At 38.7% G+C, this 27,421-nt stretch overlaps 1 protein-coding gene across 12 annotated transcripts in view; it reads left to right on the top strand.

The window, feature by feature from the left end:
- The window catches only part of ncor1 (nuclear receptor corepressor 1), a 99,018-nt gene that overhangs the window by 55,948 nt on the left and 15,649 nt on the right, over positions 1–27,421 (top strand). For 9 of the 12 annotated variants that reach the window (XM_065267253.2, XM_065267255.2, XM_065267264.2 and 6 more), the window contains 17 exons: positions 4,968–5,101; positions 5,279–5,354; positions 8,104–8,566; positions 10,758–10,956; positions 11,370–11,559; positions 16,918–17,082; positions 20,664–20,824; positions 21,601–21,721; positions 21,970–22,065; positions 22,541–22,626; positions 22,708–22,876; positions 22,961–23,080; positions 23,395–23,475; positions 23,561–23,787; positions 23,939–24,269; positions 26,285–26,497; positions 26,863–27,063. In XM_065267253.2, coding sequence (XP_065123325.2) covers positions 4,968–5,101; positions 5,279–5,354; positions 8,104–8,566; positions 10,758–10,956; positions 11,370–11,559; positions 16,918–17,082; positions 20,664–20,824; positions 21,601–21,721; positions 21,970–22,065; positions 22,541–22,626; positions 22,708–22,876; positions 22,961–23,080; positions 23,395–23,475; positions 23,561–23,787; positions 23,939–24,269; positions 26,285–26,497; positions 26,863–27,063 — 3,033 coding nt within the window. The remainder of the gene's footprint in view (positions 1–4,967; positions 5,102–5,278; positions 5,355–8,103; positions 8,567–10,757; positions 10,957–11,369; positions 11,560–16,917; positions 17,083–20,663; positions 20,825–21,600; positions 21,722–21,969; positions 22,066–22,540; positions 22,627–22,707; positions 22,877–22,960; positions 23,081–23,394; positions 23,476–23,560; positions 23,788–23,938; positions 24,270–26,284; positions 26,498–26,862; positions 27,064–27,421) is intronic. The other 3 variants (XM_065267262.2, XM_065267263.2, XM_065267267.2) reach the window with 1 other exon arrangement.

Below are 27,421 nucleotides of genomic sequence, written 5' to 3' on the forward strand. Positions count from 1 at the left end.
TTTAACATTTAACTTTTCTTAAATTCCGGGTGTAAAACAAGTTTAGTTAGTATGATCTTCTAATATTTTATAAACAGGGTTTACTTACGCTGCTGTTACTTTAAATAAATGCATGTCAGGAATACCTAACCAGACGAGCTTCTGTAATATCTGCGCACGTATTCGCAAAAAACTGGCTGTTTGGTATTACACTTGTATCACCCGGTCGGAGCTGAAGCCACCTTCATTTCGAAATGTAAACAGTGCGACGCATCAACGCATTTCCGGCAAATCGACGAAATTACGTAATCGACTACGTTGACGCGTCGTTCCAGCCCTAATACGCATGCTTAATGAATGAGACCCAATGTTTAGTTTTCTGAAATTTGCTGTAAACTACTTTTTCAGTTAAGTTCTGCTTCGGTGTCTGTACGCTGTGTCCGCACGCTGTGTCCCTGTGACAGCAGTAATGCCCTGAGAAAAAAAAAGTTTGTGCATTGAACAAACCAGTTGAATTATTTACTGGTTTGTGTTTTTGACTAGTTGTGTTACTGGCTTAGGAAGGACTGTGAGATTGGAGGGTTTATTTTTTTTTACACTAGAGGTTTTTTTACTTGAAGTAATTGTAAGTCAAGTAGTTTTTATGTAAATTCCATAGTATAGTCTGTTTTTTATGTGTACGCAAACGTACGTGCATGGTTGAGTATACAACCCTTGCAAAGCAAAGTTATTTGACTAAAAGTGTACAGAGACGTTCAACGCATGCACATTGTGACAAAATGCAATGCATCTCCTAGGTTACATGCTACATTTTCCAGTACACCCATTCGCGACCTACACGTACAATGTATGCTGGGTTTACTGCCCTTACAGTATGCGTGTATTCTTCTAATAGGCTTGGGCGGTATCCAGATTTTGGTACTATCAAACCTCATCCCTATTTTACCTCTGTATGCGGTATTACTGTGAATAATTATAAAATTATGACTTTAGGCTCAGACAGCGTCCCAAACTGTTGGCTTGTGCCTAAACCCTTTGGAAACTGAATACCAAACGCTAATACTGAAACAGTAACAAAATAACATGCACAACAATATAAACAACTTTTATTAGCAACAATAAGCAGTTTATAAAAGTTTAATACAACAGTCAAATAGAATTAAATTAACATAAATATCCAGAACAGTTTTGGCGAAGAGACGCGCAGTCGCGCGCACAAATAAAGTAAATCACACCACCCGAACACAACTTTTAATAACAAAGAGCAGCTTATAAAAAAGTGCAAATAGACCCATTCGCTGTGACCTTTTTGTTGCACAATTTGCAAATTGCCTCGTCGGTATTTACCGCCTCTTCCTTCTCGTTTGGTCCACACTGTCATATGATGACAACCACGCATATGCATTTTTAGGCATTAAATATTTAATATTTGATTCTTGTTTGCTATATAAGTGCATTGTTTTTATGATGGTATGGCCGTATTGAAACTCATACCTTTACTGTTTTTAGATATTGCGATACCGCCCAATCCCATCTTCTAAAGTTTCAAACGATAATTGTGTTGCGCGCACTATATGTGGATATTCACGTACGCGTATGAAATGGACCATACTTTGGCCTTAATGACCAGTAGCCACATGTCAAATTTATAGAGCTGGTCATTTTGATGTCATACATTGCTGCTACTGTCCACCTCCTTTAAGCTTGGACAGTCAATCATGAGACACAGGAAATCTTTTTTAATAAACATGTTTTCAGCATACGCTGAGCCTTTCCCACTGATTATGTCCTGATCTGTACTGATTATGTCCTATGATAATGACAAAGACAGACTTGCATGCGCGCATGATGAAAGACAAAAATATGTCAGTAAGTGGTTATACTACTGAAAAATTAAATGTGCAGCAGCATTTACACTTAAACTAACCCTAGTGCTTTTTAATGCTCAAGGGTTTGCAGAAGTGTTTCAAGGTCAGAAAGTGGTCATCTATGTGCAATTTATTTATATTCTTCTTTTTCTTTGTTCTTATTAGTCGCCTCTTTAATAGAGTGGAAGTTTAATCCTTTGACAAACACAAAGGTGTGTGTGTGTGTTTCTCTCACTATCTGCAGCAGACTGTACTGTTTGTCTTTGCACAGCTCCTCCTAATCCCTTGGTTTCACTGTACTGTTCTGTTTAGCAGGAGGACAGTCTAACATATTAATGTTAATTCACACTTATCAAACTGCAACAAACACCATTATTCTAAGTTGGCTATTGGATTTAGAATGAACAAGTTTGTCAGTGTTTGTCAGATTAGTGTATTGAATTATCTTGAAGACCACACAGATCTTTTGTAATTGTTTAAAGGAGTTAAGCCTACACACATTTAATCTGCTTCGAACCACTGCAGATGGTGTACACACCTCGAGAGTTGTTTGTTCTCCCCTTTGCAGTGGTCCCCAAAACAACAGGTGGCAGTGAGGAGAAAATATCAGCTGAACAAGCAATGAGTTGTTTTGAGAACTTTACATTTACCTTCCGAAATAAATGTGCTAAACAAGATGTAGACTAAACAACATGACCGATCTGATAGCTGGATTGGCTAATTGTTTTACAACTCTGGCTCTAAACTGTGTTTTGTTGACTTTTAAGAAACTTATTGCAGTAAAATTCATTCGAAAACAACTGATGGCAGTATTGTTTGGACATTTTTTATGCACTAAAGGTAGTGGACCCATACTTTTATATGAATGCTGCTTCTAAACAGCAGAAATAAGTCACTGCGAAAACATGATTGTAACATTTATTTGTATAAGTTCTTGCTCAACATGCGTAGCGTGCATGTATATCTGCTCAGCTATCCTTTATACAATATTGTGTAATGGGATTGAAGCCTTGAGGCAGCTGACAAAAATTGTAATGTGTGCAATGTTTGTGGTGGTAGTGCCCACAGCCACAAGCACCGAGATGAGGTCACTTTTGGTGCGCGGACCCAAGCATAATCCAGGTTTTACTCTGCCATACAAGGGCAGGAGAGAGGAGATAACAAAGAGCAGCTTTGTGTAGCGCTGAATTGAGATCAACCCGTGTCATAAACCGATATAGCTCAAGGTGGTTGATCTTTAACTGAAATGTTTTTTTATGTAATTGCTTCATACTTATTCAGTACAGCACGCACACACTTTCATTATGCACCACTATGCTAGCTGTTGCCACCTTTTTAGCACAATGTGGCCAACATTTATTGTAGCATTCGGGAGGAATTGTTATGTAAATCTCTTTGAAACCTCAATGACAATAAAGAACATCCAGAGCTTTGAGCAGTTAAGAGCTTTGTTTGACATGCAAACAATAGGTTATATGAAGCCAACAGAAGTAGCAGGTGCAAAATAGTCACCATTGGACAGAACGCCCTACTGGATTAAAATGTCCCAAAACTGCTGGGTTGTTTTAACCAGCAGTTGGGTCATTTTAACCCAGCTGTATGTTCTGTCCAATAGTGACCCAACCCTGAGTTAAAACAACCCAGCATTTTTAGACAAGCAATGATGCCAGAACTATGCTACTAATGTTCAGTTTACATAGTTGTTAAAAATGAAGAGAGCTGTTGTGTGGGATGCTAACAGCCCATAGTGCACTACCTGCTTAAAGGACAAGTTTGGTATTTTACACTTAAAGCGCTGTTTTCAGATTGTTTGTGATGAAATAGAACGGTTTTGACTGAAATTTGGACAGATGATGCTGGACCGAGAATTTTCTGGCATTTGTTGTATCAGCCCCCACCTCTACAATGGCTGTATAGGTGCACTGGACAATCTTTCCTAAAATGCATTAAACTTTCGTTTACAAAGACGTGAAACTCACCGAGTGGTCAGGGGTGTTCACCGATATGATTACACAAAAATCACTGCAAAAGATGCTTTCCAACAGGTGTTTTACCATTCGTTGTAAACTTGTGGACCTATTTTTCCAAACGCCTCACACCCGTATATTCTTCCGCTGAGAGCTTGAATAATAGACACTCAAGCCCAGTTGGTGGCGATAATCCGCCTTTGCCAATTGCAAGAATATAAACAAAGTTCCAGGCGGTGGAGTAATACCGTACCTCACAGCACATCTAATACATGTCAATGGAGTTGGACAAAAACTACCATAAAACCTGTTGGAAAGCATTTTTTGCAGCGATTTTTGTGTGAGCATATCAGTGAACACCCCTGACCACTCGGTGAGTTTAGCGTCTTTGTAAACAAAAGTTTAATGCATTTTAGGAAGGATTGTTCCTGTGCACCTATACAGCCATTGTAGAGGTGGGAGGTGAAATTTCAGTCAAAACCGTTCTATTTCATCATAAACAATCTGAAAGCAGGGCTTTAAGTGTAAAATACCGAACTTGCCCTTTTAATGGTCCTGTTTATTTTGGCAGTGCTTTACATAGAAAAATGTCAGAAGCAGAAAGTATGGGAAGTACGACAGACTCGCTGGCAGAAGAACATAAAATTTGTCATCTGTTTGTATCAAACTGTTAACTGATCGGTGTTCTGTCAGATAGGATCATGTTGCTAATTGACATTGGGTTATCCTGTGCAGCCCAAAGGAATACACTGTGTTAATACACTAGCAATCTGATCTTGCTGAGTAATCAGAAAGACTGAATCTGCTCATCAGGCTTCCTAAACCTGATGCATGTCCTGTCTTAACTAGTTTATCCTTTCTGGCTGAGCTGGCAGGATTATCTGCAGTGAGGCCGAAAGGATGGGATAGTCACTGCTGACTGAAACCCTACCAGGCTCATGTGATGATTTAATACCGGTGTGTCAGGATCTCTTATAATGTGTTCAGATGTAGTTCTGGAGAAATGATTTTCTCCCATGCTGTAGGGGGGGACCATGAAGCATAGTGTACAGTAGCCATGTGCTTGAAGCTTTGACTATACAGTACATATATAAGGCTTAACTTATTTTCCTACTCCCTCATGGCTCTCTGTGTTTTTCTTCCTACTATACAGGGCTGGTTGAACATGGTAGGAACTGGTCAGCCATTGCTAAGATGGTTGGCACAAAGAGTGAAGCTCAGTGTAAGAACTTCTATTTCAACTATAAGAGGCGACACAACTTAGACAATCTACTGCAGCAACACAAGGTAAAGATTTACTTGTATACCAAAATTACGATATCTGAACATTAATAGTTTCTCTCGTATAATTTGTCTCGTTGTTTTATCCTGTCATTGTTTTTCAGTTGATTGTGTGACAATCAGCCTAGATTAAATAGACTTTCATATTGCTGATTTCTGTACTCCTCATATTGTCATTTAAAGGGTTATGGGCGGCTCCGTGGAAATCGAGACCCGTCACAGAATGACCCCACGCACGATGATGACGAGGAGAGTGAAGGTAAGATATCTCTTTTTGCGATATTGTCTTTAAACTAGGGATGTTAACAATTAATTAATTGTCGATAAGAATTAAATAGATAAAACTTAACGATTGTCAAAAAAGCAAGCACGTGTGCGCGGCGGCGGCGCAAAATACATACACAGCTGGTGAAAAAAGTTAAACGCGAAGAAGTTAAACTACCCATGATCACAATGATGCTCGATGCCAAACACACACTTGGGCTTTTTAACCTCATTGGAGACGAGGCTGGCTGCTAACGCAACGAAATGGCATCCACAGTGGATCTGAGAGGGTCCGCTGCCGAAAATGCAAACAAGGATACTGAAAGCAAAGACTCTCTTCAGGGAAGTCTGCAAGATTAGCATAGCAACGCTGCTAACGGTGCTATACACAGGGAAGGAGACCAGAAGCCGTTTTTAATAAACAGATTAAAATTTAAAACTTAAATTCTGACAAGAAACCAAAATGTAAACTCTTAACTGACTGTCGTTACACTCTGATCGGCCGCACAGACTTTCATCCGACTGTGCGAAGTGCCCATTATGAGGCAGAGTTTATTGTGTCTATTAGTCATTATATTTCATTACGAGATTAAATTGCCTTATGCAAATAACCTAGGCAGAGCCAGCCAATTACGTTTATGGAAGAACGGAGCTTGTGTTGCGGCCACAGTGATTGGCTGTTGGCCACGCTTCAGACAAGCCTTCCGTTAAGCGTTAACGCTTACGCCCAGTGTGAATGTACCGTTACTGTAAACGATTATTCGATTGATTGATCATTAATTTAAATGATCATCGAATACGGGAAATTGCATAATTGGACATCCCTACTTTAAACCGCTGTCTTGTTTCAAAATAAGCTTTAAGGGACAACCAAGCACCCGGACACCCACTGCTGCCAGTCTCTTTCTCTCTGATCCATGAACCCATGGACCGTTCATTCCACATGAAGAGAATCGCCCGGACTGTAATGTTAAGGCAGGACTGACACAGAAAAAGAAGGGATAAAGTGAGAGCACAATAGTGCAGTGTGCTGACCTGTCTGACTGCAGTGCGTTTGATTAGATCTGACAGCAAAAGCCCAAACCGCAGCGCGTTGCCACAGAGGTCAACATCCTCTCTCTACTTCTGTTTGTACTCTTAATGATTGCGAATCAGAAGCAAATGAGGGAAGGATGTGGAGAAACGGATGAATAGGATAGGAAGAGAGGTTGAATAATGCAGAAACACAAAGAAATGAGAATGAAAAGAAGAGGGAATGTACAGAAGGGATAAGAGATCTGGACTAATTCTGACTGCCAGGCTGGCTCTTATGTAAATGTCCTCTGGCTTTAAAGCCTCAAAAGTGCGTTGGAAAGAAATCAAGTACTTTACTGCATTTGATATGTTGTGACCGCCCTTCCCATGTTTTTCTGAATTTTTACTTGAGGTTGTACCAAAAGTTTGTATAAGTTAATATTGAATATTTTAGAGCTGTTAACGCAGGTGGGCCATCTTTATCCTGTTCTGTTTTTCGGTGTAAAAGTGCTTCGGATGTTTGCAGAAGCCAATGCAAGATGAAATGTTGACTGTGTTGTCGGGCAAGTAAAATACACAGAACACATACAAGTGAAATGAAGCGAATAGTTTGAAATGTCCCAGTGCTGTTACAGAAATACAGTATCAGTACTCTTGTAATGCTACCTGTCCAATCAATTTAGAGGACCTGTATAAACGGTGTCTTTAACCACTTTCTGTGCCATTACTCGCCTGTTTGCTTGCTTTAGTGAATCACTCTATTTATCCTCCATCTCTTTCTTAATTCACTCCCTCGCTGTTTCTTTCACCCACTCTATTGTATAATTCCCTGCTCCATTGCATTATAGGGCTTTAAATAATTACATGGATTTTGGTAAGAAAAATAGCCCTTAAGGTTTCTGCCCAAGTCTGCTTTGCTTGGTTACTTGTTTTTCGGTTGTTGCTGTTCTTATTCCAGCTTTCCCTTCCTATAACCGCTCTCTCTCTCTCCCTCCCCTATCTGTTTTTTTGGAGTAGTGCCTGATGTACTTGAAGCAAAGTGGGTTAGCATTCACTGCTGTCTGATAGACAGAGAAACAGAGAGTTGGAAGAAGAATATTCGCACAGAAAATAACTTGTATGCACTGAAAGAGGGATAGTTGCTTAGTTGGATATGTGCTGTTTCACTTGCTTTCTCTGATGCAGACAGGTGTAGTACATTGTACGCTTTTGTTTGTGTGTAAAGACATGTAAGGTTATTCCAGTAACATGAATATTTTAGTAAATCTGTAACAGGGAGTTCCCTTGTTCAGGGCCAGCTATATGGTTAAGATTTATAGACATATATATCTTAACAAAAAGTGATAAATTCAGATTAGTGCTGCCTTGGCGATACAGAAGTAGTGGGACCTATCAATATTATTACTGTGTATTTTATATGTAGTGGTTTCCTGTGGTCCAGCAGTGGAAAATTGCGATTAGCCAAATGACGGCTGCTGTCTAGAAGTGCATTAGCTTGATTGTGTGAAGCGACGGTGAACTCAAATGATGGCGGTGTTCTGTCAAGGCAGAAATATTTCGGTTTTCAGCTTTTCTATCTTTGCGTTTCAGTAGCTGAGATTCAAATGGGTTTTAATTGTTATATTCTGTGTTCACAATAATGAAGAGTTTAGAGAATGTGATGGCTCGTATTAATAAATAGGTAAACTTCACTTAAGTTTTACCCCTTACATCTCTTCTCTTCTCCTCAGGTCCTGATAACAGTTCGGACACAGAGAGCGCACCGTCTCCCCCTCAAACAGATCCAGCTAAATCTGCAGATTCTGTAACGCATGCTAGCTCTGCTGTGGACGTCACCTCGGAACAGGACGCCTCAGCAACCAAAGGCCCCACAGGAGATGCCAAGGGTCAAGAAGCTCCTTACAGCGAGTTTCGAGTGAAAGTGGAAAAGAGCCCAGAAAGTGGTGCAGGAGATGGGCTTCCTCAGGAAGAACGAGCACGTGTCACGTACGAAACACAAATCCATCCAAAGAGCGAGCCGCAGGATGTGGAGATGACCGCTCCAGTTGGGGAAAGAGGACAGGTGCAGGTTAAGACTGAGCCTGAGGTCAAAGATAAAGAGGAGAAACCGGGCGAGCAGCACCACTCGGATAATGACTCTAGCGCCACCTGCAGTGCAGATGAGGACGTGGAGGCTGAACCTGACCGACAGAGGTATAAAACCACAGCAGAATCTCTCTCAGATCCATTTTGTAACACCATCCAATCCTATGTTTACAACTACAATCTTAACCACATCCATGTGACAGAAATTTCTATTTTTTTCCACACATAGTTGCGTTCCATTTGCTGATTTAACAGAATTACTAAAATCTATTTAGATTTTTTATTATCTATTACATTTAGCAGATGCTTTTATCCAAAGGGACTTACAAAGATTCGGAAACAATAAAAGCTATGTCTCATAGGGAGGCAATAATACAAATGGTGCTTATAACCAGATACAAGTTCACTATTCCGAAACAATACCTGTTGAGAGAAAAAGAAAGAATGTATGAAGGTGTGAAAGTATGCTGGTGCAGTCCCAGTAAAAGTTCTGTAAGTGAGAAGTAGCGACTTATACCGGTTACGCCAGTGGAGAGCGTTATTTCTCAGAACACCCTAGGCCTACTTGATTGCGAGCAAAGGAGGATACTTGGTTAAAAACAGCTCTCTCAAATGTTTTCGCAATGAACGGAAGAAGTGAGATGGGTCTGTAACTGTCAGTAAGAGAGGGGTTCAGCTTGGTTTTTTAAGTAGTGGTGTGACCAGGGCCTACTTGAAAGCGGATGGAAATGTGCCGTTGGAATGGGAGGTCTTGATGATATTTGCAAGTGCTGGTGTGAGCATGTCTGAAATGGCCTGTAATAACTGGGAGGGTATTGAATCAAGGGGGCGTGTGGTGGAGTGGGTGCAGAGAAGCTTAATAAGTTTGGTGTTAGTGAGCGGAGAGAAAGGAGAAATGGAAGTCAGATGTAAGTGTAGAGTATTTCGAGATATGTGGTGAGGATAATTGCTATCATATTTGTATCATCAAATCATATTTTAATTTGTAATAGTCGTCCAATCTATTACAAAATGGATTTGCATGCAGACTTCAACACATAAGAAGGTACACTTGACATATGATATTACATAATCGTGGACAATTAACTGCTTAAGCTGTAACATCACATTTGTGACCGTTAAAGCTTGCCGCATACAATACGAATGCATGTACTTTACTCCAAAAAAGGATACCGGGTACAATGCACACTCAAAACACACTACTATAAAAATCTTAAATTAATATTTTTATCTTAATGACTGTTGCACCTTACTCTCTATTTTATTTTGTAGTATGGAAGTTTTTTCTCGCTCTCCTTGCATCTTTCACTGACATCACAAGCCATTTGATATTGAATGAAATTAATATATATATATATATATATATATATATATATATATATATATATATATATATATATATATATATATATATATCTCAGCCAACCACTAATCATTTTTAAAACAAATAATAATATATATGGGTCAGTGACAAAAACGGTCTGGAAAGATGAGAAATTAATTATTAAAAAAAAAAAAAAAAACTTGTTTTAAAAGCATGCATCAGGTTTATTTCAATTCACATAGTGTATTTATGTTCATTTTTTGCAATAAAAAATTACATTTGCATCATTAAGACTGAATGGACCTGAAAATGTCAAATGGTGTCTTCGGCAATTGTGCCAAAGAATGAGAAATATTAAATATTTGATCCACCTTGATGGCATGTAAGCGTAATTATCCAAAAAAAAAAAGAATTTGTAAAATATAATTGTATTAGTTATTTCTTCATTTAAATTTGAATGCATTTTTGTAGTATTTTTCCTGATATATGCTGAACACAGCTCTGTTTTCTAAATAATCTTTGACAAATGATGTAAAAATGTATGTAAAAAATCATATTACACTAAACTAAACTAGAACTCACATTTTTTATGAATTTATTTATAGTTTAATTTAAAAAAATACTAGTTGCACCAAATGACACAGACTGGTTACACCACATTGACAATTTTGCAATTATCCCCCAAATGTTCTTTCAAAATGAAATAAAATGTAAAAGCTTTAGACTTGGTCCTCAAAAAAGGGAATGTATGCAAGTGATGTGCAAATTTATTTTGAAATTTTAACCATTTTACATTTAATTTATCCATACGGACACAAAATAATTAACGTCACGTCATTGACCCATATACCGTCAGTCCTAAACGAAGCAAATTGGATTTGCATGCAGTGTGAATAAAGGCATAGATCTAGCTTTTTAGTTGAGTACTGTACAAGTTGCTTAAATGTTTTTTTAATCTCATTTTTTTTCTGACAGACTTTTCTCTCTGGAGAAGCCTTCTTTGCTTGCCACTTCGGGCTCAGTGGTTGTGTCCTCACCCAAAATTTTCGACGTGCAGCAGCTACAGAAGCGGGCTGCCACCATTCCCCCAATGGTCAGTCCACAGAACCCCTTCCCCCACTTATCATTCAACTATACCCCTGTGGACAGAAACAGGGCCCAGCCATCCCGCTATGTGAGTCTAGCCTCCACCTCCGCAAATCACGTGCTGTGATTCGAATCTGCGGCAGTCAGCAAAATAATCAACAATGTCAATTGATTTTCCATGTGCCCTTGAACTTGAGTAAATTTTGTGTGGGAACCTTGCTGGCTGATCAGTTGGGCTGCTCGGAGGCTCTGGCACGTCTGTCTAATTTTCGGGGTGGCTGTGAAATAGATTTGATCTACTTAATCTAACAATCAAACTTGGCCCTGATTGGCTGATAAGAATGAAATAATGTTTTAATGAAGAAAATCATCTTTTTTGAAACTGTAACACTTATTTCCTCAGCTAACATGTCAAATTTTTGTATTTAATCAGGTTTTGCTACTTTACATTATTTACAGACTTTACATTGAATCTGTACATATTTCTAAATGGTTGTTTAGGTTTCATCTCCATTTGGTCACACTGGCATTCCTGTCGGTCCTTCGTTGAGTGGTTTTGCCATGTTCCAGCACCAAATTAAAGCTGTGCATGAGTCCGCACATCAAGAGGACAAACAGAGATTGGACCAGAACGAATTGGACTGCAGACCTCGAGTCAGCACTCACAATCCCACTGTGCTGGACCGAGAAGGTGAGTCAGAGACACGAGTAGAATGTGCAGTTTGCTTGCTTTTGTGTTACTTCTTGTTTTGGAACACTCCTGAATTAAAGAGGGTCCATAAGGGAAGAAGAGAATAAAAAATGACTAAAACAGACACTTAAATGGCACATATTATGCAAAATCAACTTTTATAAGGTGTTTGGACATAAATGTGTATTGGTAGTACTGTGTGAACACAGCAACCCTACAGTGCATTTTTTTTTTAATCCCCTTTGAACCAGAGCAGTCTCATTAGACATACTGTTTTGATTCTCTTGTTATTGTGATGTCACACAAACAAAGCCCTGCCAACAGCCACTGACTGACAGGTTCATTTTACCTAAAAATTTCTAAATTTGTTTGTTAGCACATTGTAGCGCTAATGCAAATAAATATACTTTTGTCTCCGACTGTATTTACAGGAATCAGAATATAACCAAAGCGCTCACTGTTTGTTGGTAAGGGATTGAGGAGCTGTAGCTTATTTGCATTTAAAGATACACACATGAAAACAGCGCTTTTTTGCTCGCATCCAAATAGTGGCATTTTGGACATGCTGTAACAAATGGTATGTAGGGTATTTTTAGCTGGAACTTCACAGAAACATTCTAGGCACACTTGAGACTTATATTACATCTTGTAAAAATGGGCATAATATGTGCCCTTTAAAGACATGCACTCCTGCAAACATAAAGTTTGTGATCATTTCTACCATGATTTTTGTACATGATTATTGTTCAAGTTGCATACTATTTTACCTAATATTCACTGCAGAAAGTGACTGTATTTTCTTACTTAGTGCGTAATATCAAGGCAGGAAATTAAATGGCCATCTCATTGGATGAGTGGTTGGAATGGAATGGAATGGAAAGTATTTATTTGAAACAGGGACAACGCACAATTAAACATTAAACTTGTTAAAAAAACAAGAGAACTTCTCTCGAGCCAGGTTGTAGCAAAAGTTGCTAATTTTCACCTGTAGTCCCTGGGCAGGTAACTAACAGTGGTTAACTAAGTCTCTTGTATAATTCGCTTGCTGTTCTGGATTCAGACTATTTTCATGTCATTTCAACTAATTTGGCACATTATGTGTTAATAAATAAGTTTATTAGTTTATTTCACTTACAAAATTAAGGGAAATGTTTTACTTTTGGATATTACAATTTATTAAATATTAATAAATTAACACATAGATTCAAGAAGCAAGCAATGTTGAATGTCGACGTGCTGTCTATGGTATTCTATGCTGTGCTGTATTGGTTTACAAATATTTTCTTATTAAAAATATATTATTAACATTAATACATACTGTGTAAATAAGAATGAAAAAATGCATTTGTTTGGCAGAATTATTAAGAAAAAAGTTTAATGATCCAGTAAGACGACATAAATTGTCTCCTATGCACTAACCCTTTACTCTTTATATCTGTCACTTTTTTGGCGAGAGACCGTAAGACATTGGACTTTGCTCTTCTAAGCTAAGAATTGCTGTGCTTGTTTTTGATCGAGCCAGACAGAAGCAGCCAACCGAAAGGAACATTAGGTCATTCTCTTGTAGTGATATCCATTAGTGAAAGCTATTTTTTTCAACCTCTTCCTTACAGAAAAGCAGACTGTACCTTTTTAAACCTTCTCTGACATTTTATTTTGGGTCTCTTTATGTTTGCTACATTTGCGAAAAGGCACTGATGGTGTGAATATTATGTTGCTTACAGTGCTGTCTTGGTAATTACAATATAGATGAAAGCTTTTTTATAGGGATGAACTAATATGATTGGGGTAGGGGCAATACCGATTTAAACAGACAACTATTGGCCGATACTGATATTATACACTTGTATACAATACTATACAGTTGGCCTATTAGCTAGTTTATTTCTGAATCAAATTATTTTTACTGAACATGGATTGGATCCATTTAACATGTAACTGACCAACATAATAAGAGAGGCACAAATACATTTTTTTGCCTTTTTTGTCTTCCCAAAATACCTTTACTCTGACAGCATGGCTCACATAAATGAGTAATCTCTTATATGCCTAACTTTGTGATTTACAATTTTTTTCTCCCATCGCACGTCTGACAAACTATGATTTGTACAGATTTTGTTTTGGGAAGTATTTCATTATTTAAATTTTTGTTTTTTACTGGATAATGCAACCGACATGCCAACTTATTGCCTTCAAGCGGTTAATTATTAAACAATTGGTATCGGCCTTAATCATGCTAAAACGTCCGATACATATCGGTGGCCGATACATCGGTGCATCACTACTTATTTATGATAAATTGATAATTATCATTCTTAAAGGTGCGAATTCACACATTTTAGGCCATAAAACATTTTTTTAAGTAAACATTTCCTCACCATCTGCTAGCTGCCTGTCCTCTAAACACACTGTAAAAAACGCAGTCTCTGTAGACAGCCCAGGCTCCACAAACTGCAACAAAAACAAAGTGGTCAAACCTACCACCACGAAACATAACATAGTGTTCCAGCCAATAAACGACAAGAAGGATTTGGGAGTGGGGGTTGGGCGCATTCATGACTCTTTCAGAAAGCACAGAAGGAAGGGGGAGGAGTTAGCTGCACTCAGTTTTGTTTTACAACACTTTGAACCTCAACAAGAAGTCACGTTACACAGATTCGCTTAGAGCGCCTTTAATGGATTAATGTAATGTTGTCAATTAAATTAATTTCAACAAATATGTATAGTAATTGTCTAAATAATATAATGTAAATCGGGAAATAAGCCCCGACAGTGTGATCAGGACCCGACGCGAAGCGGAGGGTCTTGTATCACACTGAAGGGGCTTATTTCCCGATAACTACCGGCTGACTCTACATTATCCCGCTTATTACACGGCTACTTGTCACATAAGAAAAAAAACTGGACATGAATATGAATTTGAAACATTTTATTGGCATATTTGTTTTAAATTAACATTTTTTATCCTTCCGCGAAACTTTGCACAGATGCATAAAATGATCGTAATACCTTATTAAGATCCTCTGCTTCATACTTGTCTGTCTCCATTTTTTCTCTTTTAGCCAGTCTTTGAGAAGTTTTAATGCTCATTCTGTATTTTTTTGTGTGTTGGCTTCGTAGCTGTCATGCTCCATTTTGTCAAGTTCAGTCTCAGTAAGCTCTCTGTGTCTTGTCGTGGTTGTCCAGTGTTTGTCACAAGATGGCGCCAAACAAACAGTAATCTTTATTGATCTTTATTGGCGCGGAGTGATCTTACTCGTAAAAGTAGTACCGGCTATGCGTTATTATTTTGGAGCGGTTATTATTCGAAAAGAACGAACCTGCAAATGTCTCAACTGACCAATCAGAATCAAGCATTCCAGAGAGCCGTGTAATAAAGCTAAATATTTGTTTTAAAAAGTTTGGTGCAAACTTTTTGATTTCATGCTTTAATTTAACTCATTCTATTATTATTGTAAAATATAAGTACTTTTATTCAAATGAAAATGTAAGAATAGGCTATACCTGAAATAAGAAATTGTCCAAATTTGTATTGCCATCAGTGCCGGTCCTAGATGCTGGGGGGCCCTAAGCAAAGCTGTAACTGTAACATACATTTAGAATTTGGTGCCTATTTGACAGAGAAAAGGGGTGTTTGTAGTCTCACTCCCTCAACAAAGACATTGCACTTCCTTCTTTCAATGATGCAAAATGATGATTTTTACATCATTGAAAGAAGGAAGTGCAACACTGAAATCTGTATTTCTCCTGTCTCAGCGGCAACTGAGGAAATGATGCATGACCATTCAAAAACATGACTGGGGTTCTAAATATACAAAGCTTAATGCAAATGGGTGAAGTGTCCCTTTAAAGCTGTCCCAGAGGTTGACCCCAAATATTTTAAAAAGAGTGTCTGATTTTAAATATTGCATATCTATGAGTTTGACACCCTATATCCATTTGTTGCACATGTCATTATGCACAATTGATCAAACTTTAAAGGAAGTTAAAAGAATCAACCTCCTTGAATAATTCGAGGCATAAGATACCCAAAAAGACTCAATTAACCAGAAAAGGTACAACACACAGTACCGTATTAGCAACATGTCTTATAAATTAGCCATAGAGATTCCCTATGCTGGTCAGCAGCTAAATCATATAGTTAGGTTTGATTTGTGTAATCAAAATACATTATTTTATTAAACTATACAATGAGTTATATCCAGTGTTATCCAGTTAACATACTATAATTAAACGAGTGACATATAATTTAATCCTTTACAAATTTCAAGTGTTCTATTAAGTTTTCTCGATGTGGGCAACATTCTTACCTCTCTCTCGCTCTCTCGCTCTCTCTCTCTCTCTCTCTCTCGCTCTCTCTCTCGCTCTCTCTCTCGCTCTCTCTCGCTCTCTCTCTCGCTCTCTCTCTCTCTCTCTCTCTCGCTCTCTCTCTCTCTCTCTCTCTCTCTCTCTCTCTCTCTCTCGTCAAATTATCCTGCGCGAGAGCGCGTTCTTGAAGTTCAAACGGAAAAGAATGTGTTTTCGCGTCATTTGCATCGCCCCACGCTAGGACGCGTGTGGATGCGTCTTTGCATTGACTTTGTATGTAATCTGCTCGCGCAAATCCTTTATCTTGTTCCCTTGCTTCACGTTTTTTTCCCTTTATTCTGCTCCAGACGGATAGCTTTGTCTTTGTTTTAAATCAATGGTGGGCATATAATATGCGCATCGTTACCAAATCACTCTTCTGCGTCATGCACGCGGCCGTTTTCTAAAATTGAAGGCTGCAACCTCCGGATGTCGCATATGCCCGCTGCATACGTCATCAAGCCTGATTTATTTAAGTTAAATAAGCATTTCATTTGTAAGTCATAAGCATAATAAAACAATTAACCATTAACTAAGAATAATAGTCAACATTATAATTGTTAATATTCTGAAATACGTTTTTATGACGCATATGCAGCCTACAAATGTGACCTGAAGGCTGCAGCCTTCGGATTGAGAAACTGCCTGCATATTGTCCGAGTACATATCAGTGATTTAAGAAATCATAAAGTATTTTTAAAACCCCGCATAAATTCGGAAGTTTGCAAATTATTTAAATTATAGCGTCTTGTTTTCATTAAACATAATAATAATTTTTCTTTGGTATAATGGTTTTAAATAATTTTGAGATCAAGGGGGCCCCCTAGTGGTCCGGGGCCCTATGCAAATTGCGTAATTTGCGTATAGGAAAGACCGGCACTGATTGCCATATTAACATTAACAAATAATTTGTTGTTCTGTTTTGAATATTTCTGAGAATTTACAGCCCTAATCCATGCACGCCTTTCTGGTTTGGTATCTCTGAAAGTCTCTCCTTTGTTTTGTCCCCAGGTAAGCCATTTGCTTACATGCCATATGATCTGAAGTTGATTGAACAGGAGTCTCACGGTGCAGTGGTCAGACCTGGCTCTCCATACAGACTCTCTCCTCGGGAACCTAGCAAAGCTTCACCCCAGCCTGATGCCAGTAACCCCAGTCGCTACAGTGTGCCTCCAGGTAAGCAGCTTTCACATGTCACCTGAACCTGGTTTATGTCTGTTATTTGAAACAGATCTGCAGTGAAAAGAGTGTTTTTTTTTATCTTGTCTGCTTGCTGTGCCAATCAAAGCTTTGCTTTTTAGCCATTAGATGGTAGTTGGTAGTGATGATTGAATGCTTTAGGTCAGGAGTGGGGAACCCTGGGTCCTGGAGGGCCACTGTCCAACAGAGTTTAGTTCCAACCCTAACCGAACACACCTGAATTTAATTTCCAAGTAATCCTGAAGACTTGAATTAGATTGTTCAGGTGTGTTTAATTAGGGTTGGAACTAAACTCTGCAGGACAGTGGCCCTCCAGGACCAGGGTTCCCCACCCCTGCTTTAGCTATCATCCCTGTGGTTGGAGCTGAATGTACACTCTTCAGTTGTAAAAAAAAAAAACCTTTATGATCAGTTGCTTTAATTACTGTTGTAGTTCACGTCCCTTTGGCTTTGTTCACACTCCACTTAAATCTGATTTTATTTTCAGTATGATGATTAGGATTGCCTGCACAGTTAGTTTGTGGCTGTGTATCTACATTTGTTGCCGTAGTAATGATATAAGCTTTAAAACTATGTTGGGAGACTTTCTCATGAGTGAAGCTGTCAGTATGGAAGAAGCAAGACATGAAGGAACAAAAGAAGAAGATTTTTTTTTAAATGATGATAAGCACGCAGTTGATGGTACCCATTAACTTCCATAGTATTTATTTTCTTTTTTTTACTTCTATGTTTATAAATGGGTACCATCAGTGTGCTTATCATCAGTACATCTTCTTGTGTGTAAAAACAAAGTAAAGTAACTCATACAGGTTAAAGACAACATAAGGGCGAGTAAATGACAGAATTTTATAGTTTATATATATTTATATATAATTATAATTATCAGGCAATGTTGCACATTTTTATTACTGTACATTCGGAGTTGGTGTTTCTGTCACAAGTGTAGTATTTGGACTGCTTGATTGGATGCCTGATAAAACCATTTCTTATTTCTGAGGATCTTTTCCACATATACATTAATAACTTGCATGACTTTTATTAGTCAGGTCAGTGAGTTTCTTCCAGTTGAAAACCTTGTTGTTGTCACAAGGCTTGGCCCATGTGAGTGTTATCAGATCTGCCCTTACTACCTGGAAACCACTTGCATAAAGACAAACACAGTCGGGCGTGTTAGAAAGAAAATGTACATTTAAACAAACAGACTGTTCTGCCTACAGCTGTGCAGCTCATGTAAATTTATTTGATTTGCGATCTGTGCTGATAATCGTCAGAACTGAACTTTACTTTAGAGAGTTTAGAATTAAATGATGCTTTAAGTGACTGACATACAGTAATTGAAGCTATTAATGAAAGCTATTTAAGCCATGATTAAACCACAGTGTTATGGATAATTCACACATATAGTAATGTTTTTATCATTAAGAGATGAGCAACAGTGGAACTCTCTTTGATAAAGAATGACTCTGATGAATGTATTGCTGCAAAATGCTATGTGTGAGCAGCCATCAGATCTATACTGTATTTATTCATGCATGAGCATGACGAATTCATTATAAAAAACGGGAAAGCTTTTGCAAATTGGACAAATGTGCCATGCACTAAAGAACCACAGAGACACATATCTTCTCCAGCTAAAAGACTTAATATTTCAAAAGAGATAAGTGAGAGGTCAGGTTATCTGGGAAGTGTAAAAGGAAGAGGTGCTTTTAGTAGCACTATGAGGTGAGCAGCACTGAAGGAAGACTGAAGTCTGCTCTGTCAGACAGTTCAGAGTTATATGCAAGGGTTGCTTTTTTACTCTTGAATTATTATTTTCATTTTTTTTTTATCATAGTGTTACTTTATTGATATTTATAGAAGTCAGTTTGACCCTGTAGGAGTTTGTAACAGTCATATTTAGATCATACAGAAGTTTTTTTAGACATTGAACAGTGAGTTACAGGTGAGAGAAATGTTATAAGGTCAGGGCAATAATTACCTGTGAATCAACACTGCTGAAATGTATACTCAAGGTCTAGCAAAGTAAGAGAAAGGTTGTTCTATATTGTGAATAGTCACAGCAAAAAGACAGTAGCTATGTTTACATGCACAAAATGTTGTCAGTCTGCCTGAATTAAATCTGATTGCAGATTACAGTACAGTTTACATGTACCCTACAATCTGATTAAAATGTTTGTTTGCATCTACATTGTATATTATTGGAACCAAATGTCTGCACAAGCGCACAGCCTGGGTTGCAATACTCGCATTCAAAACCAGCCCAATGGACATTTAAAACTAGCCCAAAAGCATCTCAATGACTATTCACAGCCCAAGTACCAATAAATAATAAACTACATCCTTTCATCTGTAACCCACAGAAAAAAATCAACTTCTAAACAGTTTAAAAGTATCCCAAATCTAAACTCCATCAAAATGTAGAGGACTTGGCAACGCTGTGCATAGCATCTCTCATTGAGTTCATGCTTTATCTCTGTATAGTCAAAGTTGAGTTGGAGAAAGTTGTTCTTAAGTATTTTTTACATACAGACAATGAAAACACAATTTTCAAAAGGCATGATGCTGTTTTATTGCTTTATGTAATGTTATAAATGTACACATTAACCCTGCAAAATGTACAGCGTGTGACCCCTTAATGTGTGTTGCCATTGCCTTGCTCCTGCATGTTTCTGTGATGAGAATCGTGTGATGCATAAATATGAGGTAAATCTAAGACGTGAATTTCAGCACAATTCTTGGATCTGATTAAGAAAATACTATGATTCACGCGTTTACATGCATACTTTTCTCCTGCTAATCAGATTACAAATCGGACCACACCACCCCTTAAAATCGGATCGAAATTTGCATCCGATCGACCTCAATCGTACTGATTAAGGTGTTTACATTAAAGCTTTTGAATCCAATTGAGCCATCAATACGATTACAAACTGATTATTTGGCTGCATGTAAACATAGCTAATGTTAGCAAAACATGCAGAGTTCACAGTATGGCACGGCTGCATGTGCCTGTTTGCTGTTATTAAATAGAAGCCATCTTTTACAACACTTTCCTTTAAATCCTTGCATTACAGGACTTTCATATACATCAAAAATAACAGATGTAGGTGCTCAGGAATAATATTGTAAATGATATTGGTCAAAACTGTTAATATGGAAGTAAGTAAGGGTATGTGTCATATTTAATTTAAGTGTAGTCTTTATAATGGCTCATACTATAGCTTAATTTCATCTACACATAAAATTAGTGTTTTTAAAACAATTTGTAATTGTGTTTTTATCAACAAACACTGGGTTGTGAAAATTAGTGGTCCACGAGATTTAGTGTGTGCAGTCTATTGTTAAAAGAATAATTAATATGGCGTCTAGATGATTCTGTAAGGTCCATTATAAGTATTTAGCACTGAATGCTGTGCTTGACTAGTGAGCATCCAGGACTGCAACTGTTAATTTTATAAATGCCTAAGAAGAACTAGAATTAGCCTTGATACCTGTTCAGAGCATCTGTTTCCCTCCTGATTTCAACCTTTGTTTCTGTTGTTGTTTTTTCACCACAGTTCTTCAGCCTGCACCAAACCAGGCGATTCAAAACCTTTCAGATGTCCGCATGACGTTCTCACGTCACAGGCCGTCTAACATTCCGTCTCCTCCACCCCTCATTCCCACCTCCAAGCCCACAGACAAGCCCTCCTTCATTCAGGGGGGCTCCATTTCACAGGTGAGGAAGACACAGATGGACACACAGACATATATCTGCTAAAACCCAGCACACACCAAAAGATAATCAAGCTGAATTTGGGCTGATTTCCCCATTAAGACAATCACAGGTCTTTGTGATTAGACGATTATATTATCAGATTTTCCTGTGGTGCACAGTGTGTTAAGAGCGTCTAAATTTGCTTGGAAGCACTTCGGAGGTGCTCGGATTGCAACTCTGAACTATTCAACATGTTAAATATTTACAATCAGAAATCTTGTTTTGTTGGGGGACTCTCAAAGACAAATGCACATGCACGCCGTAGATTTTGACGTGAAGCAAAAGCAAGCAAGCTAATGAAAGACGAAACCATAACAATCGCAGTTATGGCGCAGCAGGCACAGTTCAAAGTAAGGAGACATCAGGGATGTAAATAGGAGTCCACAATATTAATGACATGTTTTCATGGTCGTCGTCCATCGTGTTTGTTTACTTTGAAGTCATGTTTGACCACAAAGCCATTGTGTGTTCCTGTGTTCTCAATCGAGATTCACACGAGAATTTGCATATGTGTGATGTGCTGACCACATAGTGGCAGCCCACACACTATAGGAACAAAACTGATAAATCATATTTTTTGTAATTTTGTCGTCTCTCACATTTTGAAAATCTGCTAAGATTTCGATAATCTTTTGGTGTGGCCCTAGTTTAAGTTTAAACGCTTCCTCCATGTAATGGGATCGGGTGCTTTCCGTGTATTCCACTCTGATTCTTGACTGTCCCTATGTGCTCTTTAGGGAACGCCAGGCACGTACCTGCCCTCTCAAACGCACGCAGTGTACGTACCAGATGTAGTTAAGACTGCAGGAGGATCTATTTCGCTCGGCATACCAAGACAGCAGGACCCTGCCAAACCTGGTGAGAGTTTTAAATTTGCTTTTAAACAATAATAAAAAGTCAACTTCAAGAAAACAGCACTCAGTCGTTAAAGAAAATAGATCAAATTTCATGTTAGGTTTATGGTTTCTAGATTCTGTAGTAATGGAGTTTATATGGCAAAACCCTCATGCATTCCATTATATGTGTACTCTAAACACCACATTTTGTGTGTGTGTGTGTGTGTGTGTGTGTGTGTGTGTGTGTGTGTGTTTGTGTGTGTGTGTCAGTGTCATACATTAAACAGGAGGAGTGCTCTCCACGGGGACAGAGTGCTCAGGCAGAGGGACTCTTATCCAGAGCTCAGTATGAGGGAGTGGTCAGAGGTATGGTGCCTTAAAAATATATAATAAAATACTAAATTAATCCTCAAATGAAAATTGTGTCACACATGGTCTCATTTACATTTATCCATTTAGTAGTTGAAGAGCTTATTTGATCTTTTAGGTTGCTTTTTTATTCAAAGTGACCTACACTGCAGTGCATTCTACTTATTTTATCAATGTGTGTTCCATGAGAATCGATCCTTGGAAATCTTTGCACTGCTAATGCAATGCCCTACAGTTTTACGGTTTAAAGCTGTTTGTTCTTCTTGTTATGACCTAAGGGAATCTCATACTGCTTCATGATTTCATTTGATTCTGGTTAAGGTCACAATGTGATTCTAAAATTGTCTATTTAGTTTTTCAGTGTCAGTGGAGGTCCCCAAAACTTTAATCACTTATGTATTTGCCCACCTATATTGTGTATGATCATTCCCAGGGTACATCACAAACAGTGTTTATCCCTCTTTGCTTTCAGGAGGACCCATGCAGATTCAGGACATGAGAGGTCCCCCTGGAAAAGGCCCAGACAGCATGACTTTCCGAGGAGGTTCTATTACACAGGTACTTTCATTCTAAACCGGCGCATTGTCTTTTTTTACTTTGAATTTGTTTTAGTGTTTCACATTCTCTTTCTCTTTGCAGGGCACCCCAGCCCTAACTCAGTCTAACGTAGCAGCAGATTTGTTGAAGGGAACCATTGGTAAACTGGCCACAGAGGACCTAAGTGGTCCAGAGAAGAGCCGATCTGAAGCTCACTCCAAAGCTCACGTCATCTACGAAGGAAAAAGCGGACACATCCTCTCTTATGACGGTAAAATCCAAAACTGGATTCTGTCCGGTGTGTTTGTCACATCAGTATAATTTATTTATGCCACCATTGCCTTTGTTTTCACAGCCATTAAGAACCCCAGAGAGGCCACCAGAAGCCCACGAATGGGACATGACCTCAAACGGACGTATGACATAATGGAGGGCCCCCGTGGACACACAGTGCGGGATAATGCACCTTATGAAGGTTAGTTAGAGAAAAACTGAGTTAACCAACTAAGTGTATATAGAAAAGACAAGTTGGCTCTGTCTAGTTATCGCAGTAGCCATGGGTTTATATCCTGGTAATTGTAAATGCTGTAAAATCGAAACATAAAGGCCTGGTTTCACAGACAAGGCTAAAAAAAGCATCTTTTATAATCATGCTTTAGAAAAAGATGTTACAGGTGTGTATTGTGAGACTTTCAAAACTAAATCCTAGAAGTACTGCATTTTGTGTGACCACTAGCCCCATTCTCCCTTTATTTGGCAGTTAAATCTTTTTATTTCCTTTTCTGTCAGGTTTAATCAGTAGAGCATTGCCAAGAGAAAGTCCACATGAGTCTAAGGATCGAAACATACTCGCTGGATCCATCATGCAGGGTAATACAGACCTCACCACAAACTTTAATGCATGAATACTTTTTTTATACTGCATAATCTGACCACTTCTGGTTTTCTTGTCCAGGAACACCAAGAGCTTCTGCTGAAGTCTTTGATGAGACCTCCAAATACGGCAAACAGATCAAGATGGAGAGTCCACCTATCCGCTCTTTCGAGGGAGGGATTAGCAAGGGTAAACCATATGAGGGGGTGAACACCATAAAGGAGATGGGTCGCTCCATTCACGAAATCCCTCGAAAGGAAACCCCAGATAGTCGCAAAACCCCCGGTTTGGAAGGATCTATTACTCAGGTAGATTTAAACATCTTTGAAATAAGAAGTTTGCAACCACTCTGAAATTTATTTATGTTGAACATGCAGAAAGTTTTGTCTATTTTGAGACCCTGGTTAATGAGAACACAACACAGTTTTCAACTCCCTGTCCTTTTGCATTGTTTTTTAGGGTATGCCACTGAAGTATGACGGTAGTACTGTGAACCCATCAACCATTAAGCACAATGTTAAATCCCTGATCACAAGCCCGATGAAGATCTCCCACGCCACCATCGAAGCTGCTGAGCGAGAGAGGGCCAAGTACGAGGATGTGAAAGCATCTGAGCGTGTCCGACACACTTCGGTAGTAAACTCCACTTCTGTCCTGCGCTCCACACATACAGAGTCAGGAAAGTCTCAGCTCAGTCCAGGCATGTATGAGGACAGCAACGCACGGAGGACCCCTACCTACTCCAGCAGCTCTTTATCTAGAGGATCACCTCTGCTGCGAGCACAGGAAGGTATGAATGCATCATCTCTCATTGATCCAAAAGTGAAAGATAGATTCTAAACTTTTTTGTCCTATGTACTGTCACAATCCCTTCGGTCAGACTTCATTAATATTAAGTTTGAATTTTTTATAAATTTGGGTTACTAAATATCACTTTGGATTATCATCTTTAAAGTGGCCAATATTTGGGATTGGCTCAAATCTATATACCAGTGATGCGTGGGTCAATGAATAAACAACCCGCACTCGACCAACGTTTTCAACGAACCCTCGGATCGCAAAAAAGTTTTTCTACCCGACCCGCTTCCTGGCCAGCATTTTTTGCCATTTGCCAAAAATATTTTTGGATGACTCGTAACCGGGGGTGAACGCAGGCTCCCGCTCATTTTGGATCAACAGGCGCATCACTGGTATATACATATATATGTGTTATGTATATAAATGTTGAATGTGTAAAATAATCTAAGATGAGATTATAAATAATATTTCTATTTCTCCTAATATTTTGTTTTAAAGCCATTACCTAATGTTTAAAACTGCGAATCGTAGCAGGTTTTGGAAACAAGCATTTGTAAAAGCGAGGCGCTAGAGAGCACTGTTCGTTTGAATGCAAAATACAATTTCACCACTAGATGGGGTAAAATCCTACTTACTGTCCCTTTAAAAAGTACATAAGCAGTCATTGTTCAAAATGGTCTTGTTACCTTTCCACGTTTCACTTCAGTAAGCCGAAAATAATGATAAATAAATAAATAAATTGTCGGGAAATGGCATTTCAGTTGTATTTAATACACTTAAATATAAATAAATAGTTCGCCCCAAAATGCAAGTTAGCATATATTTTGCTTACCATCAAAACATCCTAGGTGTATATGATTTTCTCTTTTATCTGAACACAATCAGTTACATTACAATATCCTGGCTCTTTTCAGCTTTATAGTTGCATTGGATAAGGACCCATTTTCAAGGCTCCAAAAATTGCATCAAAAAATCTGTATGTTTATTAAATATCTTGTTAATTGAAGCTAAGGGCCTTTGTAACGTAGGGTCAGAGGTCAGCCTTTCACCTCGATTTTCTTGTGAGCGCAAGTAGGACCATGGTCGGAAGCCATTATTCATAGTTTATGAACTGAAATTTTAAAGGTACAGTATGTATTTTTTAGTGGCATCTAGTGGTAAGATAACACATTGCAACCAACCTTAATTTTGAAACGCAATGAGACGCTATGGTAGCTTTTACAGGACAAACATGACATTGTCTAAGACAATGTACAGACAAAACACGCTCTGTAGGACAGTTTGTCCATTTAGGGCTACTGTAGAAACATGATGGCGACTTCCACGTAAGGGGTCCCACAGTGTATGTAAATAAAAAAGTCTCATTCCAAGGTAGTAAAAACAATACAGTTCATTATGTGAAGTCTATTGTTATGTATATTATATGCATTTCTGTCAAGAGGTCCTTCTAAAAGTAACACATTGCACCTTTAAAGGTGCTCTAAGCGAATTGACGCGTTTTAGACCATAACAATTTTTTTGTTACATACAGCAAACATCTCCTCACTATCTGCTTGCTGCCTGTCCGCTGATCAAACTGTAAAAAAACGCGATCTCTATAGACAGCCCCGGCTTCACAAACGGCAATAAGAACATAGTGGCCAAACCTACAAACAGAAACCATAACAGTGTTTCAGCCAATAAACGACAAGAAGGATTTGGGGGTAGGAGGCGTTCATGAAAGCACGGAAGGGAGGTGGAGGGGGAGGAGTTAGCTACGCTCCGTCTGTTTGAAAACAATTCAAACGTCAACAAAAACTAATGTCTCGCAGATTCGCTTAGAACGCCTTTAATGCTTTCCTTACAAAAACCCTAAATTTGAAAAGTCTTCTTAAATGCCCCATAAAATCTGCGTAGGTTGAAACGCACAACCCTGTTTGGAAATTACATAGATGGGCAAAGATCTTATCAGGTTTTTTAGTATACACTATGTGTGAAATAAGCCATATGTAACTTTCTTTCATGCAGGAAGTATAACATCAGGTAAACCGGTTTCTCACGAGAGGAAGAGCACGTTAACTCCAACCCAGAGGGTGGACAGTGTTCCTGCCAAGTCTCCTGTTTCAGGGGGTGACCCCCTCGGTCCTCACAGCCCGTTTGACCCTCACCCTCAAGTGTACCGCACTCACCTGCCTCCCCATCTGGAACCCAGCCTTGCCTTTCACAGGGTCCTGGATCCAGGTAATTTATGGAGTACATTTAACCTTATACTAACATACAACTATAATTAATCAAACAAAGGAACACATTACTGACCAGGCTTTTCCTTAGTGTAGTATTAGTTCCATTTTAAAATCATGTTCCGCATACAAATAGGTGTTCAGTACTGTCAGTTCATGCGTCATACACCAAATAGATTTTTGTTCTGAATAATGGCTCTCTCTTAAAAGCACTACTCTTATCTAATTGGTAAACATTATGTTTTGGGCCTAATGCATAAGAAATTATTATTTCCTGCTACTGTGGCAAATCGTCCCCATTGACGTCAAAACATGTACGGCTGTCCTTTCACCATTCCACCGTTTAACCTCTTTATCTCTCATTAGCGTACATGTTTCCACGGCAACCATCGCCAACTGGTTATCCCAACACTTACCAGCTCTACACCATGGAGAACACACGACAGACCATCTTGAATGATTACATAACCTCACAGCAGATGCAGGTCATACCACGCCCCGATGTCGCCAGGGGACTGTCACCACGTGAACCATCCATCGCCATTCCTTACCCCCCATCAGGTCGAGGTAAGGGAAACGGTGGTTCTGTGTTTGTGTGAGAGAAAAAGTCAGAGGTCAAAGGAAGAATGTAGTCGGTTGATCTTGTGCTTGTGTAAACTAGTGGCAACCTTTTCCAGACCATCAGAAGCAAATGACCCTGAAGGAAATAATATTTGCATGGTTAAATCCAGAGCTGAGGCTGTTCATTTGATTGACTTTGTCCACTGCTATTACAAAATATTTGACACATATGCACCCTATTTATTGAATACATCTCCAGGAATGTAATAGCAAGTAAGACTTGGGTTTATTTAATTATATTATCATAAAATTGGATTCATGTGTACAGCACAGATTGACCCTGGTGGAGTTTGACACTTAAGCA

This window comes from Paramisgurnus dabryanus, chromosome 5 (assembly GCF_030506205.2).
Source record: "Paramisgurnus dabryanus chromosome 5, PD_genome_1.1, whole genome shotgun sequence".
Classification (NCBI taxonomy): domain Eukaryota; kingdom Metazoa; phylum Chordata; class Actinopteri; order Cypriniformes; family Cobitidae; genus Paramisgurnus; species Paramisgurnus dabryanus.